The sequence below is a fragment of the Pseudophryne corroboree genome, chromosome 12, assembly GCF_028390025.1.
Source record: "Pseudophryne corroboree isolate aPseCor3 chromosome 12, aPseCor3.hap2, whole genome shotgun sequence".
Classification (NCBI taxonomy): domain Eukaryota; kingdom Metazoa; phylum Chordata; class Amphibia; order Anura; family Myobatrachidae; genus Pseudophryne; species Pseudophryne corroboree.
This window is the reverse complement of record NC_086455.1, coordinates 143,948,930-143,968,048: the sequence shown is the minus strand read 5'-3', so window position 1 is coordinate 143,968,048 and position 19,119 is coordinate 143,948,930. Positions and strand designations below refer to the sequence as shown.

The 19,119-nt window shown below is 46.4% G+C and overlaps 1 protein-coding gene across 22 annotated transcripts in view; it reads right to left on the bottom strand.

Moving 5' to 3' along the window:
- Window positions 1-317: 317 nt before the first annotated feature.
- The window catches only part of GPHN (gephyrin), a 615,912-nt gene continuing 597,110 nt past the window's right edge, over window positions 318-19,119 (bottom strand). For all 22 annotated transcript variants that reach the window (XM_063948135.1, XM_063948129.1, XM_063948127.1 and 19 more), the window contains 5 exons: window positions 18,532-18,605; window positions 18,110-18,174; window positions 13,598-13,701; window positions 10,943-11,039; window positions 318-1,193 (listed from right to left, as the gene is read on the bottom strand). In XM_063948135.1, the coding sequence (XP_063804205.1) occupies window positions 1,060-1,193; window positions 10,943-11,039; window positions 13,598-13,701; window positions 18,110-18,174; window positions 18,532-18,605 (474 nt within the window). In that variant the 3' untranslated portion in view covers window positions 318-1,059. The remainder of the gene's footprint in view (window positions 1,194-10,942; window positions 11,040-13,597; window positions 13,702-18,109; window positions 18,175-18,531; window positions 18,606-19,119) is intronic.

Here is a 19,119-nt window from a genome sequence, read left to right as displayed (position 1 = left end):
TTCCAACAATTTTAAATAAACATAAAACACAACCAATCCACAAAGCGTCATTCAAGTTGGAAAAGCAGCACTGTCAATGATTTCAATGCAAGTTATCAGAACAGAATACTATTCATTCTTTCCCCCTCTTATAACAGAATTAACATATGACAAAAGAAAACAAATTTTACAATTTTTTTTTTTTTTTTTTTAAATAATGATCAAGGATTTAATTCATCTTGTTTCAATATCATTACAGAAAATGTTATGGTACAGAGTTCTTCAATATTTTCTTTGCTTTTTTTTTTCTCCACATGAATTGCTGGTACACTGTAATCTGTACAAGATCAGTTTTTGATTTTTTTTTTTCTGTACATTTTTTTTTTTTTAATGTATTGGTTAAAAAGGCTCTCAGCACTTAAGGAAGCAATTTTTTTTTTCAAAGAAAAGGTATTCAGTTACTGCCCAATAGTACTGAGCGGAGTGATGGCCAGGACGTATCTCCTTCCTTGTTAAGTAGACGGAAGTCTTTATCCAGGGCTCAACCACTTTGCTGTTGGCACTGTGCACATCAACACGTTATACAAGATAAAGAACAAGCAGAGCTCTCGTGTGAAGCGTTTATGAAGCATACTGATAAGGGAAACAGCAGTGTTATCTAAGCTAGTATAAATTAAGCAGACAGCCTTGTTTAAGAGCTTAAGTATTTGTACTTTAAGGATGAGAGAAACACAACTTTTGCAGGCATCTACCGCTGTCTACTAAAAGCTACCGCTATTTGACCTAGCATTATAACACACAAAGCAATTGCAATGAAGGAAAAGTTGCCTTATAATCAGTATAAGGTTTTTTAAGAGGTTTTTTTTATTTATTTATTTTTTTGAAAAAAAAAAAGTAGGTTTTTTTTTTCCCTTGAAGTCATTTTTTGTTGTTGTTGTTGTTGTTGAAATTTAAGTTCGAGATGTTGACTACACTGATCAACTTTATCCAAATCATAAAAACTAGCTGTGCCGTTGCATATTACAGGATACAGTCAATGATATGTGGACATGCATCAAAGCTTCTCTCTTGCGGCTGTCATCATAGTCGTCCGATGACCATGACGTCCACCACCTCTCCCTTGTGAAGTTCCACATACTGTTCTGTCTTTGGAGGTAGCATCAACAGTCCATTGGCACTGCGCATACTCATCAGGCGACTGCTCATCTGATTACCTGCATGCAATGCAGAGTACATTTACATCAGCACATGTGGGGGAACTACTGTGTACTGTATATCACAATGCAATATACTGAAAGATCCGGAGCAATATACAGAACATCTGAAGAAACCAGCAGATAATTATATTTTACAATCATTAAATAAGGTGACATTTACATTAAATAAGAATTTACTCACCGGTAATTCTATTTCTCGTAGTCCGTAGTGGATGCTGGGAACTCCGTAAGGACCATGGGGAATAGCGGGCTCCGAAGGAGGCTGGGCACTCTAGAAAGATTTATGACTACCTGGTGTGCACTGGCTCCTCCCACTATGACCCTCCTCCAAGCCTCAGTTAGGACACCGTGCCCGGACGAGCTGACATAATAAGGAAGGATTTTGAATCCCGGGTAAGACTCTTACCAGCCACACCAATCACACCGTACAACTCGTGATACTATATCCAGTTTGACAGTATGAAAACAACTGAGCCTCTCAACAGATGGCTCAACAATAACCCTTTAGTTAGCAATAACTATTTACAAGTATTGCAGACAATCCGCACTTGGGATGGGCGCCCAGCATCCACTACGGACTATGAGAAATAGAATTATCGGTAAGTAAATTCTTATTTTCTCTGACGTCCTAGTGGATGCTGGGAACTCCGTAAGGACCATGGGGATTATACCAAAGCTCCCAAACGGGCGGGAGAGTGCGGATGACTCTGCAGCACCGAATGAGAGAACTCTAGGTCCTCCTCAGCCAGGGTATCAAATTTGTAGAATTTTGCAAACGTGTTTGCCCTTGACCAAGTAGCTGCTCGGCAAAGTTGTAAAGCCGAGACCCCTCGGGCAGCCGCCCAAGATGAGCCCACCTTCCTTGTGGAATGGGCATTTACTGATTTTGGCTGTGGCAGGCCTGCCACAGAATGTGCAAGCTGAATTGTACTACAAATCCAGCGAGCAATAGTCTGCTTAGAAGCCGGAGCACCCAGCTTGTTGGGTGCATACAGGATAAACAGCGAGTCAGATTTTCTGACTCCAGCCGTCCTGGAAACATATATTTTCAGGGCCCTGACAACGTCTAGCAACTTGGAGTCCTCCAAATCCCTAGTAGCCGCAGGCACCACAATAGGCTGGTTCAGGTGAAACGCTGACACCACCTTAGGGAGAAACTGGGGACGAGTCCTCAATTCTGCCCTATCCATATGGAAAATCAGATAAGGGCTTTTACATGATAAAGCCGCCAATTCTGACACTCGCCTGGCTGAAGCCAAGGCCAATAACATGACCACTTTCCACGTGAGATATTTTAGATCCACGGTTTTTAGTGGCTCAAACCAATGTGATTTTAAGAAACTCAACACCACGTTGAGATCCCAAGGTGCCACAGGAGGCACAAACGGGGGCTGAATATGCAGCACTCCTTTCACAAATGTCTGAACTTCAGGTACTGAAGCTAGTTCTTTTTGAAAGAAAATCGACAGAGCCGAGATCTGTACTTTAATGGAGCCTAGTTTTAGGCCCATATTCACTCCTGCTTGCAGGAAATGCAGAAATCGACCCAGCTGAAATTCCTCTGTTGGGGCCTTTTTTGCCTCGCACCATGCAACATATTTCCGCCATATGCGGTGATAATGCTTTGCCGTAACATCTTTCCTGGCTTTAATAAGCGTAGGAATGACTTCTTCCGGAATACCCTTTTCCTTCAGGATCCGGCGTTCAACCGCCATGCCGTCAAACGCAGCCGCGGTAAGTCTTGGAACAGACAGGGCCCCTGCTGTATCAGGTCCTGTCTGAGCGGTAGAGGCCACGGGTCCTCTGAGAGCATCTCTTGAAGTTCCGGGTACCACGCTCGTCTTGGCCAATCCGGAACCACGAGAATTGTGTTTACTCCTCGCTTTCTTATTATTCTCAATACCTTTGGTATGAGAGGCAGAGGAGGGAACACATAAACCGACTGGTACACCCACGGTGTCACTAGAGCGTCCACAGCTATCGCCTGAGGGTCCCTTGACCTGGCGCAATATCTTTTTAACTTTTTGTTGAGGCGGGACGCCATCATGTCCACCTGTGGTTTTTCCCAACGGTTTACCAGCATCTGGAAAACTTCTGGGTGAAGTCCCCACTCTCCCGGGTGGAGGTCGTGTCTGCTGAGGAAGTCTGCTTCCCAGTTGTCCACTCCCGGAATGAACACTGCTGACAGTGCTAGAACATGATTCTCCGCCCATCGGAGAATTCTTGTGGCTTCTGCCATCGCCATCCTGCTTCTTGTGCCTCCCTGTCGATTCACATGGGCGACTGCCGTGATGTCGTCTGACTGGATCAGCACCGGCTGGTGTAGGAGCAGGGATTTTGCTTGACTTAGGGCATTGTAAATGGCCCTTAGTTCCAGAATATTTATGTGAAGGGAAGTCTCCTGACTCGACCATAGTCCTTGGAAGTTTCTTCCCTGTGTGACTGCCCCCCAGCCTCGAAGGCTGGCATCCGTGTTCACCAGGACCCAGTCCTGTATGCCGAACCTGCGGCCCTCTAGAAGATGGGCACTCTGCAGCCACCACAGTAGAGACACCCTGGTTCTTGGAGACAGGGTTATTAAGCGATGCATCTGAAGATGCGATCCGGACCATTGGTCCAACAGGTCCCACTGAAAGATTCTGGCATGGAACCTGCCGAAGGGAATTGCTTCGTAAGAAGCTACCATCTTTCCCAGGACCCGCGTGCAGTGATGCACTGATACCTGTTTTGGTTTCAGGAGGTCTCTGACTAGAGATGACAACTCCCTGGCTTTCTCCTCCGGGAGAAACACTTTTTTCTGGACTGTATCCAGAATCATACCCAGGAACAGTAGCCGTGTCGTCGGAACCAGCTGTGACTTTGGGATATTCAGAATCCAGCCGTGCTGGTGCAGCACTTCCTGAGATAGTGCTACTCCCACCAACAACTGTTCCTTGGACCTCGCCTTTATTAGGAGATCGTCCAAGTACGGGATAATTAAAACTCCCTTTTTTCGAAGGAGTATCATCATTTCCGCCATAACCTTGGTAAATACCCTCGGTGCCGTGGACAGTCCAAACGGCAGCGTCTGGAATTGGTAATGGCAATCCTGTACCACAAATCTGAGGTACTCCTGGTGAGGATGGTAAATGGGAACATGCAAGTAAGCATCCTTGATGTCCAGGGATACCATGTAATCCCCCTCGTCCAGGCTTGCAATAACCGCCCTGAGCGATTCCATCTTGAACTTGAATTTTTTTATGTATGTGTTAAAGGATTTCAAATTTAAAATGGGTCTCACCGAACCGTCCGGTTTCGGCACCACAAATAGTGTGTAATAGTAACCCCGGCCTTGTTGAAGTAGGGGTACCTTGATTATCACCTGCTGGGAATACAGCTTGTGAATTGCCGCTAGCACCGCCTCCCTGTCTGAGAGGGCAATCGGCAAGGCAGATTTTAGGAACCGGTGGGGTGGAGACGCCTCGAATTCCAGTTTGTACCCCTGAGATACTATTTGAAGGATCCAGGGATCCACCTGTGAGCGAGCCCACTGGTCGCTGAAATTCTTGAAGCGGCCCCCCACCGTACCTGGCTCCGCCTGTGGAGCCCCACCGTCATGCGGCGGACTTGGAAGAAGAAGCGGGGGAGGACTTTTGCTCCTGGGAACCTGCTGTTTGTTGCAGCCTTTTTCCCTACCTCTGCCTCTGGACAGAAAAGACCCGCCTTTTCCACACTTGTTTTTCTGGGTCCGAAAGGACTGAACCTGATAAAACGGCGCCCTCTTAGGCTGTGAGGGGACATGGGGTAAAAATGCTGACTTCCCAGACGTTGCTGTGGAAACTAGGTCCGAGAGACCATCTCCAAATAATTCCTCACCCTTATATGGCAAAACTTCCATGTGCCTTTTAGAATCTGCATCTCCTGTCCACTGGCGAGTCCATAAGCCTCTCCTAGCAGAAATGGACAATGCACTTACTTTAGATGCCAGCCGGCAGATTTCCCTCTGTGCATCTCTCATATATAAGACTGAGTCTTTGATATGGTCTATGGTTAGCAGGATCGTGTCTCTGTCTAATGTGTCAATATTTTCTGACAGTTTATCTGACCATGCAGCGGCAGCACTGCACATCCATGCTGACGCAATAGCTGGCCTAAGTATAATGCCTGAGTGTGTGTATACAGACTTCAGGATCGCCTCCTGCTTTCTATCAGCAGGTTCCTTGAGGGCGGCCGTATCCGGAGACGGTAGTGCCACCTTTTCAGACAAACGTGTGAGCGCTTTATCCACCCTAGGAGGTGTTTCCCAACGTGACCTATCCTCTGGCGGGAAAGGGAACGCCATTAGTACCTTCTTAGGAATTACCAATTTTTTATCAGGGAAAGCCCACGCTTCTTCACACACTTCATTTAATTCATCTGATGGGGGAAAAACTACGGGTAGTTTTTTCTCCCCAAACATAATACCCTTTTTAGAGGTACCTGTATTTATATCAGAAATGTGTAACACCTCTTTCATTGCCTCAATCATGCAGTGAATGGCCTTAGTGGGCATCAGGTTAGACTCATCGTCGTCGACACTGGTGTCAGTATCAGTGTCGACATCTGGGTCTGCGGTCTGAGGTAGCGGGCGTTTTAGAGCCCCTGATGACCTGTGAGACGCCTGGACAGGCACGAGCTGAGAAGTCGGCTGTCCCACATTTGGCATGTCGTCAAATTTCTTATGTAAGGAGTCTATACGTGCACTCATTTCTTTCCATAAGCTCAACCACTCAGGTGTCTGCCCCGCAGGGGGTGACATCCCTTCTAAAGGCATCTGCTCCGTCTCCACATCATTATCCTCATCAAACATGTCGACACAGCCGTACCGACACACCGCACACACACAGGGAATGCTCCAACAGAGGACAGGACCCACAAAAGCCCTTTGGGGGAACAGAGTGAGAGTATGCCAGCACACACCAGAGCGCTATATAATGCAGGGACTAACTGAGTTATGTCCCCTATAGCTGCTTTTGCTATATAAATGTATACTGCGCCTAAATTTAGTGCCCCCCCTCTCTTTTTTTACCCTTTTCTGTAGTGTAGACTGCAGGGGAGAGCCAGGGAGCTTCCTTCCAGCGGATCTGTGAAGGAGAAATGGCGCCAGTGTGCTGAGGGAGATAGCTCCGCCCCTTTTCCGCAGACTATTCTCCCGCTTTTTCCTATATTCTGGCAGGGGTATTTTCCACATATATAGCCTCTGGGGCTATATATTGTGGTATTTTTGCCAGCCAAGGTGTTATTATTGCTTCTCAGGGCGCCCTCCCCCAGCGCCCTGCACCCTCAGTGACCGGAGTGTGAAGTGTGTGTGAGGAGCAATGGCGCACAGCTGCAGTGCTGTGCGCTACCTTGGTGAAGACTGATGTCTTCTGCCGCCGATTTTCCGGACCTCTTCTTGCTTCTGGCTCTGTAAGGGGGACGGCGGCGCGGCTCCGGGACCGAACACCAAGGCTGGGCCTGCGGTCGATCCCTCTGGAGCTAATGGTGTCCAGTAGCCTAAGAAGCCCAAGCTGGCTGCAAGCAGGCAGGTTCGCTTCTTCTCCCCTTAGTCCCTCGCTGCAGTGAGCCTGTTGCCAGCAGGTCTCACTGAAAATAAAAAACCTAATTTCTATACTTTCTTTCTAAAGGCTCAGGAGAGCCCCTAGTGTGCATCCAACCTCGGCCGGGCACAAAATCTAACTGAGGCTTGGAGGAGGGTCATAGTGGGAGGAGCCAGTGCACACCAGGTAGTCATAAATCTTTCTAGAGTGCCCAGCCTCCTTCGGAGCCCGCTATTCCCCATGGTCCTTACGGAGTTCCCAGCATCCACTAGGACGGCAGAGAAAAGTATTTTACCACAAAGTGTGCCTCTGACAATTACAGATATAGGCCCTCATTCCGAGTTGTTCGCTCGCTAGCAGTTTTTAGCAGCAGTGCAAACGCTAAGCCGCCGCCCTCTGGGAGTGTATCTTAGCTTAGCAGAAGTGCGAACGAAAGGATCGCAGTGCGGCTACAAAAAAAGATTGTGCAGTTTCTGAGCAGCTTGAGACTTACTCCTACCTGGCGATCACTTCAGACTATTTAGTTCCTGTTTTGACGTCACAAAAACGCCCTACGTTTCGCCAGCCACTCCTGCGTTTTTATTCGGCACGCCTGCGTTTTTTCACACACTCCCCAAAAATGGTCAGTTACCACCCAGAAACACCCTCTTCCTGTCAATCACTCTGCGGCCAGCAGTGTGACTGGAAAGCGTCGCTAGAGCTTGTGTAAAACTGCATCGGCTTTTGTGAAAGTACATCGCGCGTGCGCACTGCGCCCCATACGCATGCGCATTAGTGCCGATTTTTTTGCTTGATCGCTGCGCTGCGAACAACGGCAGCTAGCAATCAACTCGGAATGAAGGCCTTAGTGGCTGATTCAGACCCAGACGAAGCCCCCAATCAGTCCCAAATGACCAATGTTTTGGGGAATACGCATGTGCCGCGGCTGCAGTACTGCATGTCACTGCAACCCCGGTCATAGTTCACTGAACGCCGCAGCTTGATTGACAGTCTGCAGTCATTTGGGAGAGGAGACCGGTCTTTTTCACCAAATGGAGGCATGTCGTCTCCATTTTAAGGGATACCCAGGGCAGTGGCCGCGTCCTCCGCCGTAGATTTACTGGCCTTGAAAGCATAGATGTGGCGGCCATTCTGAGTAACCACAGGGGTACTTAGATGGCAGATGCTGCGTCCAATGGTCGCGATGGTAATCCGATGCTGAATTTTCGGGAACAGGCAACACAAGATGTCTTCTGACGCATTAGCACAGACGGGATCAGTACGTAATCCCGCTGGACGGGATCCCGGCGGTCGAAATACCGACGCCGGAATCCCGACCACACAATCCCGACAGGGGTGGCGAGCGGAACGCAGCCCCTTGTGGGCTCGCTTCGCTCGCCACGCTGCGGGCATGGTGCCTCGCTACGCTCGACACACTATTATATTCTCCCTCTATGGGTGTCGTGGACACCCACGGAGGGAGAATATGTCAGGATTGTGGCGGTCGGGACTCCGACGTCGGTATTTCGACCGCCGGGATCCCGTCCAGCGGGATGTTGACCGCATCCCGCACAGACACACCTGCTGTGCCTGTTGTGTCCACCTCTGAATCAGGCACATATTAGCTTTGAAGGCTAGTGCCATCTCCAGTCCCCAGGGACCCCTAACACAGCATGTTTTTCAGATTGCTTTCGTATCACAAGTGAAATAATTCGCTCCACCTAAGGAAGTTTTAAAATGTGTCAGTCAGTAGCGTACAAACCTGTGCACCAACTAGGAGATCTGGAAAACATGCACTGTTAGGGATCCCTGAGCACTGGAGTTGGGAAAAGACTGGTCTAGGCTTGAATCTATTGCGAAGATGTATCTGCAATCTAAACTATGGCTACATACAGGGAATCCCTACTCTGGGCTCCCGCACAGTTGGACTTTATGCTATTCAGTTTGTGTAAGGCAGCATTTCTGTACTGCGCATGCGTTCATGTATAGATCTGTGCTTCCTCTTATGCCTGCAGGGGCTGAATGGGGGCAGACAGGAACAGGACAATTCCTGTAATTCATGTTAACATTTGGATGCATCCATAAGATAAGTAATTTAGGAGTAACAGAAGGCTGGAATCCAGATACAGTATATTGGATGATGATCCACAGTACTGTTTAGCAGCTACTGGCCCCTGCCACATAGCACCGGCCATCTACTCGCATTACTTAATTGACATTTCCATTACTGCAGGAAAAAATATTTCCATTTCCTTATTAAAGCGATATACAACAGCTATGAAGGTGTTTGCACTTTAGATTTTATATGGAAAATGAGACATATTGGGGATGATTCAGAGGTGCATGCTATTGCAGTAGAGCAGCCACTACTGTCTACCTATGGTAATGTTGCGGCTGATGGGCATCTTATTGAGACATCCACCAGGTGATGTGTGTACAGACACACATTATTGGAGCACCATTGGCCACATCATCAGATATTGCACGTGCCCCATGGCAGATGCAGAATGTCTGACTCACCGTGGCTGCTGGTGTCAGTGTAACTACACCTTTAGATGCAGTTGCTGGTGGCAACGCCACGCCCGCTTCTGGTAGCCACACCCCAGTTGCCTCCATCAAAAAAGCATGGCTCACCAATGTAATTTCAATCTGCACCTCTGTGCGGTAAGCATCACGGTGCATGCACAGGGGGAAACCATTGGCCATTTGTGCCCAATGGGTTCCGTGCATTCAGCTCTGAATCACCACCATTGTGTATAGATAGGGCTATGCAAGGACTGCATTTACCAAAGACACCAGCGCGCCATATCTCTACACTAGGAGTAAGTATGCATGTGTCTATACACAGAACGGGCCTAAACATTGCACTCAGCATACTGTATGCAGGTAAGGATACAGGCGAGGATGCTATTAATGTTTTGAGCTCAAAGTGGGCGTCTCAGCCCTTGCGCACTCAGACGCACCATCAAACGACTTGTACAGCTATTAGCATAGAGTCACAGAATACAGGGAAAAGGCACACACAGAGATGCTGCAGCCTCCTTCTCAGAATCAGACCCTTAATGTATCATTATTGATGGACCTGTGTGTCCTGGACCACTTATGGTGGGTAAGAACTAGGGGGGGTCATTCCGAGTTGTTCGCTCGCTAGCAGATTTTAGCAGCATTGCACACGCTAAGCCGCCGCCCTCTGGGAGTGTATCTTAGCTTATCAGAATAGCGAACGAAAGATTAGCAGAATTGCGAATAGAAATTTCTCAGCAGTTTCTGAGTAGCTCGAGACTTACTCACAAATAGCGATCAGTTCAGTCAGTTTCGTTCCTGGTTTGACGTCACACACACGCCCAGCGTTCGGCCAACCACTCCCCCGTTTCTCCAGACACTCCCACGTTTTTCCCTGACACGCCTGCGTTTTTCCGCACACTCCCAGAAAACGGCCAGTTTCCGCCCAGAAACACCCACTTCCTGTCAATCACACTCCGATCACTTCAACGATGAAAAATCTTTGTTCGGACGTGAGTAAATCTACTAAGTTTTGTGTTAAAATACTAACCGCATGCGCACTGCGAACCATGCGCATTTTTGCCTTAATCACTCCGTTGCGAAAATCTGCAACGAGCGAACAACTCGGAATGACCCCCTAGGTCAACAGATCGGCTGTCCGGCCAATCTGCCGACCTATCTGATGAGCGGTAAGTGCATACACACATTGTTGGCTCGATGTGTTGCGCCTGACATCACAACTGGGTGGGCATTAACATGTGCCCGCCCAGCTGTGATGTCAGTCACCGGCGGCCTATGCAGCAAGTGTATGGGCAGACTTCAGACCGCCTGTACACACAGCACAATGTGCTGATACGTCATCTACAGATATATCGGACATCAGCCGTGCTGCAGGGCCGACACGTTATGTTTCTGAATAACGCCGTTCACATACATAATGGCGGTACACTCCCGCCCACGACATATCGGCCATTGAATTGAACGGTAGATAGATCGCCCAGTGTGTACCCAGCTTTAGACAGATACTGCCAAGCAGAAATCCAGAGCTAAAGGTCTATTAGCCAAAGGCACTCTGCTCTTATCTGCAGCTTCTCTCTGTACACAGGCAGCAAAAGCACAGAGTGACATTAGCTATACTTCCGGCCACTGAAGGGAGCGTGTGCCAATCCAAAACCCCAGCATAGTAGCTAACATAGGAGCACTGACCTGTACTTTGTGCCCAAGGCAGTGGCTCTTGGTGATGCCATGTTAGTATGCAGCGATGGTACTCTGGGCGTGGATCTAACTTTACATCACATGATAACTGTAACACAGAACAGGAGTCAGACACAACAATATTAAAGCACTGCATTCCACTCATTTACTTTTAACTCACCTGCCTCCCCGGCTTTTCTGTGCCCCCCACCAGCCTCCCCTTTCTATCAAGACACACTTCATTGCACACTCTAACTATACTAAGCTGCACCAGGAGAATTGCTATTGCTTTCCTACTTGTACAGTAGCATGAGTGTGGTGCCCCTGACTCAGATCAATGAGAATGTTATGCGATACATCTACACCTATTCTATATACATGTCTAATCAGCCGCCATATTAAGTGACACTGCTATTGCTGCTGCCTTTCTTGTGCCAGCTGGGTCTGTGTTGGTACTGCTTACTTTCATCTCTTTCTACTTTTAATAAACTTTAATAAAACAGTTTGAAAAAATAAAAACTTTTAGGAGTGTGTTTTTTACTCTGTAGCATAAGCTGTACAAAACATGCTTAGGGGTATATTCAATTGAAGTCGAAAGCTGCCGTCTATCGAAGAGACGGCAGTTTTCGACTTTTTTAAGTCGGAAGGGGTTCCCACCTATTCAATCTAACTCCAAATTATTCGACAAGTCGAGTAATTCGACTTGTCGAAAAGCATGTGGATCGGCGGAATAGCTGCCAATCCGCGTGCTTGTGTCGAAAACGGGCCCAAAACCGCCAGATTTTGGCCCCCTTTTCGACCATCTCAATTCGACTTAAAAAAAAAAGACGAATTGAGATGCAGAAGCAGAGACGGGGAGAGCAGCGCTACAGCAGCGGCAGCGTAGCCGGAGAATGTGTCACAGCCACCGCTCACAGCAGCGTCCACCCGGCTCCAGCAAGCGAGGTCTCGCTTGCTGGAGCTGGGTGGACGCTGCTGTGAGCAGCGGCTGTGATACATCCTCCGGCTACGCTGCTGTAGCGCTGCTCTCCCCGTCTGTCCGCGGCTCTCCCCCGTCTCTGCTTCCGCATCTCAATTCAACTTTTTTTTAAGCCGAATTGCGATGGTCGAAAAGGGTGCCACAACCTGGAGATTGCATTGAATAGCCCAGGTCGGATCCATGTCGACAAATGAATGTCGGAATGGATCCGACTTCAATTGAATATACCCCTTAGTTTTCAAAGTAAAGTGATTTTATACACATAATGACAAAATATTAAACAAAAAAATGCTAAACAATAATTGTGACATGGAGATGCATCATTATATTGCACAAAATAGCTGTGACAAGATCCTCAATATGTTGCAAAGCGCCTGATAATTTTACTAACACGTGCAAGCTTCATAGCCTTAGTAATTAATGGTATTTTATGTAAGGTTAAACAATGGAACAGCCATTTTTTGTGTAACGTCACACAATAGTACAGCCATTTTATGCTATTTCACACAGCGATGCAGCCATTTTATGTAACGTTACACAATGGTACAGCCATTTTATGCTACTTCACACAGTAAAGCAGCCATTTCAAGTAATGTTACACAATGGTACAGCCATTTTATGCTATTTCACACAGCGGTGCTGCCGTTTTATGTAACTTTACACAATAATGATAACCATTTTATGTAATGGTACACAATGGTACAGTCACTTTATGTTATTTCACACAGTGATGCAGCCATTTGATGCAACAATTTTTTGTAACTTCATACAAAGGCAGAGCAATTTTATGTAACTTCACAAAGTGATACAATAATTTTATGTAACGTTACATGGAGATGCAACCATTTTATATTATGTTACACAGAGGTGCTACCATTTTATATTAAGTTACACAGTGATGCAGCCATGTTATGCAACGTTACATGGGGATGTAGCCATCTTAAATAATGTTACACAGTGATGCAGCCATTTTATATAACGTTATACAGTAATGCAGACATTTTCTGTAATGTTTCATGGACAAACTGTGATCTTATGTAACGTTAAACTGTAACACAGCCATTATTTGCAACTTGACATGGAGAAGCAACCATTTTAAGTAACTTTGCACAGTGAAACAGCCATTTTATGTGACATCAAACACTGATGCAGATATTTTATGTAACTTGACACACTTATATAGCCGGGTGGTTTTCAGTTTGCCGGCTGTCGGGATCCCGGCGCATAGTACACCGGCGCTGGAATCCCGACAGCCGGCATACCTACACTTTTTCTCCCTCTTGGGGGACCACAACCCCCCCGGAGGGAGAATAAATAGCGTGGCGCGCGTAACGCGCCACCGTGCCGGCAGCGAGCCCGCAAAGGGCTCATTTGCACTCGCCACGCAGTCGGTAGTATGCCGGCGGTCGGGATTCCGGCGCCGGTATGCTGGTCGCCGGGAGCCCAGCCGCCAGCATACCATACTACACCCATATAGCCATTCTATATGACCATAGAGCGGTGAATGTACACAATAATGCAACTCTTTTCTAAGAGCACACAGCACACTGGAAAATGATATCACATAGTAATTTCAAAAGCATATATGGGACACTTTATTTTAACAAGATTCGGGTTTGTACGTCAAAGTATAGTATAAACCAACAGTACTGTGAACACTGCCTGTGTGTGGCAGCTGCTGTAAATACCCTGGCTTTGATGATTGTAGGTCTGGGATCCAATATTCCCTGCATCTTCCTAAGTGCTGGTACGACAAAAAGATTACAGGTAACTACTGCTGACACAGGGTTGCCTGTAAAGAAGGGAGAGAAAACCTTAATCAGGATTTAGCTGTCAGCATAAAAGGATAAATCACGCTAGAACGCTTTCTGGCATTAAATCATTAATCCATCTTGGATTTTACAAGGCAGATAAATAGATTTTTCCTTTAACCTTGCTACTGTATATAGCACATGGGACATTTCTGCCATAAGGACAGTAGAGTATCTTGCCTGAAGTAGGATCCTCTAAGGGAGTGGCAGTTGGGCAAATTTTTATTTTCTTTAATAGCAATTTTTTAAAAACACTTTTAACAACAATACATTTTCAATTAACAGTGTTTTCCGTAAGGTGATGGCAATACAATTGCTTATCTGGCACCTCGTGGACACCAACATTGCACAGAGGTGTGCAGGAAAATACGCAATGTTGGCTTAGTGTAATATGCTGTGACGGGTGCAGCTACGTTTCTGATAATTGAATACCACCCCCAATGCCAGTAGCTTGCAGTATGTTTAAGTACGGAACATTCATGTGTTAGCCAGGGCTACGCCTCAATGTCTGCCTGGTGCATGAGTCCACAGTGAAGGACTTCTGCTGAGATCTGTGATTCTCCAATCACAAATATCAAACCAATAACTCGAAATGATCACAGCAGCCAACCTCTATGAGAGGAGTGCCGCTACTCTCCCAACAAACAACCAAACTGAAATAGGTGGCGCGCTAGGGAAAAGAGTCTTGGTTTTCAAACAAATATAATTTATTCAATGAAAAATTGCACATATCAATTGAGTTGAAGCTAATCATAAAATAAAATGTCTCTAACAATAATACTTAAATGTCCTATATGTCTATATATATGTTATCTGCAAGTTATATCCCAAAAACACCACCAAAGGTGGGTAATAGCCGATAATGACATTGAATAATATAGGCGTGGGACATACAGGCAATTAAGTGGCCACTGTTGGCTAATATCTATGAGTACTTGTTCTATCTAGTACTTACTAAATATCGATTTTAGGTCTTCAGTCATTTTACTGCTGGTACTGCAAATTGGCCATTTAATAAAGTGAAAACGGATGGCAAAACAACCAAAAACCCGATTTCAGACCAGTTTAGAATATCGGACTATCGATATTTTTACATGGAGAAGTTTAGGAGCTGCAGATTAACTAATGGCCAGTCAAGCATGCCCAAACAATAGACCCCCCCCCCCCAATCCATAAGCAGCACTGGAGCCCGCAGCCTGTGCTAATATCGGAAAATAGAGGAGAAAAACATTGTAGGAATTCTGTATTTTTAAAAAATCTACACCAGGCTGAACTAGCTGGGGAGGTAAGGCTATAGCAGGAAGACACACAGCGTGATGGCACGGGGGCAATCTGGTCAGCCCAGGGCTGGAATCACGACTGACATCGCCGTAGTGGAGAGTAAATACCAATTGTTTTATACAAAAATACATTGCCGTTTCTGTCACTATTGAAATAGAACGATTAGTAAATTTACCCCTTTGTGAGACCTTATACACAGTATGTGTGGCTGTGGGTATAGGCCACACACATTATGATATCTGCAACATCGAAGATGATTAAGAGCCTGATATTGGCCACACAGGTCAAGGCAATTGGATGGCCGCTCAAGGCTTACCTCTGAATGCAATAGCAGTCCCCAGTGGCGCATTTGCAATCTACGCGTGCGGTCAAATTGGACTCTCATATGGTTGCATGGTCTAAGTGACATTATTATACACTATGTGGCTGGCATTGGTCTGCAAAGTACCTTAAATATACTTAATACTGTAAACTATGCACTGTACTTCAATAGGGATAAAATCTGGAAAATGGAGTTGCTTTTTTACATAGGAACTGACACAGTATTGTGTCCTATATGAGCAATCCATCTCCGCAGTTATCTATACTGCATTGCTGGAATGCTTCCTGACTGCTCAACTCTTTCACATAAGAGGATTTCAGTCAATCAGAAGATTCTGACTGTATGATAGAGGACTTAGGGGTACATTTACTAAGCAGTGATAAGAGCGGAGAAGTGAGCCAGTGGAGAAGTTGCCCCATCAACCAATCAGCAGCTCTGTATCATTTTATAGTATGCAAATTATAGATGTTACTTCAGTGCTGATTGGTTGCCATGGGCAACTTCTCCACTGGCTCACTTCTCCGCTCTTATCACTGCTTAGTAAATGTCCCCCTTAAGCTGCCAGAGACTAGGCAATTAGAGTGGCCGGGGCCGGCCGGCCTGAACAAAAAAACCTATAAAATAGATGGATAAAATGTAATAGACTATGGGGGGTATTCAATTGTAGTCGGAACTGCCATCTTGTCGGACAGACAGCAGTTTCCGACTTTTTTAGGTCGGAAACTGTTCCGACCTATTCAATCCCCGTGCCGTTTTTCTGACAAGTGGGCAATTTCGACTCCATGGTTTTTGTCGGAAGCGTGGCCAAATCCGACAGGTTTTAGCCCCTTTTCCAACAATGTCATTCCGACTTAAAAAAAAAGTTGGATTGGCATTGTCGGGAACGGCCGCCGCTCATTGAATACTGAGATGTCGGATCCTTTCTGTCGGAAAGGATCTGACATCAATTGAATATTCCCCTATGGGGGATATTTACTAAGCCTTGTAGAGAGATAAAGTGGAGAGAGATAAAGTAACAACCAATCAGCTCCTAACTGCCACATTACAGGGGGATGCAGTCCGTTTACTGGATGTTGAGATCCCGGCAGTCAGGAGACCGATGCTGGAATCCAGACACCCATCGATAAAACGATAGCCGGAATCCCGACACCGGCCCAGATTTCCCACTTGGTTGGTGGATCCACACCTCCAACTGAGTGAGAATAGAACCGCGCCTGATGCATGGCGAGCGCAGTGAACCCGGGAAGGGACATGCTGACGCGATTCCAGCTGACGGGATGCCGCTGTCAGTATAGTGACAGCCGGCATCCTGTCTGCCGGGATATCGTATGTATCCCATTACAGGCTGTGTTTGAAAAATGAGTTAGGAGCTGGTTAGTTGTTACTTTATCTCTCTCTATCTTCTCTCTCATCAAGGCTTAGTAAATAGACCCCTACAATTGCATCTTAGCTCCTGTCTGTGCATGAAATCTTTACATTTAAAAAAACAAACTAAGAAATGATGTTAAAGCATAAACGCTGAGTTTGTATATATTGTGGCACTGTGAATCGCTTCTTCACAGATCCGTACCCCCCTCCTGGAAACTGACACAGTAGGTAAGTTAGAGCCTTCTGTCTGGAAATGGGCACATAACTTCTGCAATCCAGAAAGTAAAAGCATGGGTGGTCATTCCGAGTTGTTCGCTCGGTAAATTTCTTCGCATCGCAGCGATTTTCCGCTTAGTGCGCATGCGCAATGTCCGCACTGCGACTGCGCCAAGTAAATTTGCTAAGAAGTTAGGTATTTTACTCACGGCATTACGAGGTATTTTCTTCGTTCTGGTGATCGGAGTGTGATTGACAGGAAGTGGGTGTTTCTGGGCGGAAACTGGCCGTTTTATGGGTGTGTGCGGAAAAACGCTACCGTTTCTGGGAAAAACGCGGGAGTGGCTGGGGAAACGGGGGAGTGTCTGGGCGAACGCTGGGTGTGTTTGTGACGTCAAACCAGGAACGACAAGCATTGAACTGATCGCAGATGCCGAGTAAGTCTCGAGCTACTCAGAAACTGCTAAGAGGTGTGTAATCGCAATTTTGAGAATCTTTCGTTCGCAATTTTACTATGCTAAGATTCACTCCCAGTAGGCGGCGTCTTAGCGTGTGCAAAGCTGCTAAAAGCAGCTTGCGAGCGAACAACTCGGAATGACCCCCATGGATGGGAAGGTGTATACTAAACTGCCTTCACACTGAAATCATTTCACTGCACAATGGCCCTCATTCCGAGTTGTTCGCTCGCTAGCTGCTTTTAGCAGCATTGCACACGCTAGGCCGCCGCCCTCTGGGAGTGTATCTTAGTTTAGCAGAATAGCGAACGAAAGATTAGCAGAACTGCTACTACATAATTCTTTGCAGTTTCTGAGTAGCTCCGGACCTACTCACAGATTGCGATCAGTTCTGTCAGTTTCGTTCCTGGTTTGACGTCACAAACACGCCCTGCGTTCGGCCAGCCACTCTCCCGTTTCTCCAGCCACTCCCGCGTTTTTCCTTGGCACGCCTGCGTTTTTCCGCACACTCCCTGAAAACGCTCAGTTTCCGCCCAGAGACACCCACTTCCTGTCAATCACACTACGAACACTTCAACGTGGAAAAAACGTTGTTCGCTCGTGAGTAAATCTACTAAGTTCTTAGTAAAATTACTAAGCGCATGCGCTCTGCGTACCATGCACATTTTCCACCTATTCGCTGCTTTGCGAAAATCGGCAACGAGCGAACAACTTGGAATGAGGGCCACTGTCATTTATTCTGCTTACCTGGGAGTGCAAATATGATTTTTCTTACACCATCAATATCCATCGTAGCAAAGGTGGTCGGCAGACTGCAAGACAGAGGCGAGGGAGTTACTGGTAAGCAAATGCTTGGGAAATACAAAGCAACATGTGTTCTTCTACTCTGGATTTCCCCGAAATGCCCCTGTCTCACAAATAGATCTCAGATCAGCCCACTTATTTCCCTATAAAAGTATCCAATACCATGATGTACATTATATATATAACTAGGTGGTTTGGTTACTGGACCTTTCTTTGACTTCACCTAAACTATTGCTGGGGCTAATGTCCTCACCCATTCCACCTTTATTCATTTCTAAAGTGTACACAGCAGAATGGTCTATATGTCGTCATTTCCCTGCTGTAAACATATGAATTACAAAGGAAACTTAACCAGAAGGCCTTACCCTGGCTTCATAAACACTCGGCCAAAGTGGATTTGTGCATGGAGATCAATATCCAGCACCTGCTTAAGGTAATCCTATTGGACAAGAGGAAAATATAAATAACTGCAGATGAAAACATACATCTACCCCACACCAAGAAAGAAAAGAAAACGCACTACCAGAATCAGAAGGAGGTTCCGGGGTAAGACAAGTGGTGAAGGACAGTCATGGGTGTCAGCATCTGAGGAAGTGTTTTTGACTGCTTCCACAACTTGTTCTTCTCTCATATCTCCACCATCCCTGTCACTCATCTATCCAACCATAATACCACACCACCGTTATCTGCACAACCATACCACACCACCGTTATCTGCACAATCATACCACACCAACGTTATCTGCACAATCATACCACACCACCGTTATCTGCACAACCATACCACACCACCGGTATCTGCACAACCATACCACACCACCGGTATCTGCACAATCATACCACACCACCTGTATCTGCACAATCATACCACACCACCGTTATCTGCACAATCATACCACACCACCGTTATCTACACAATCATACCACACCACCGTTATTCTGCACAATCATAC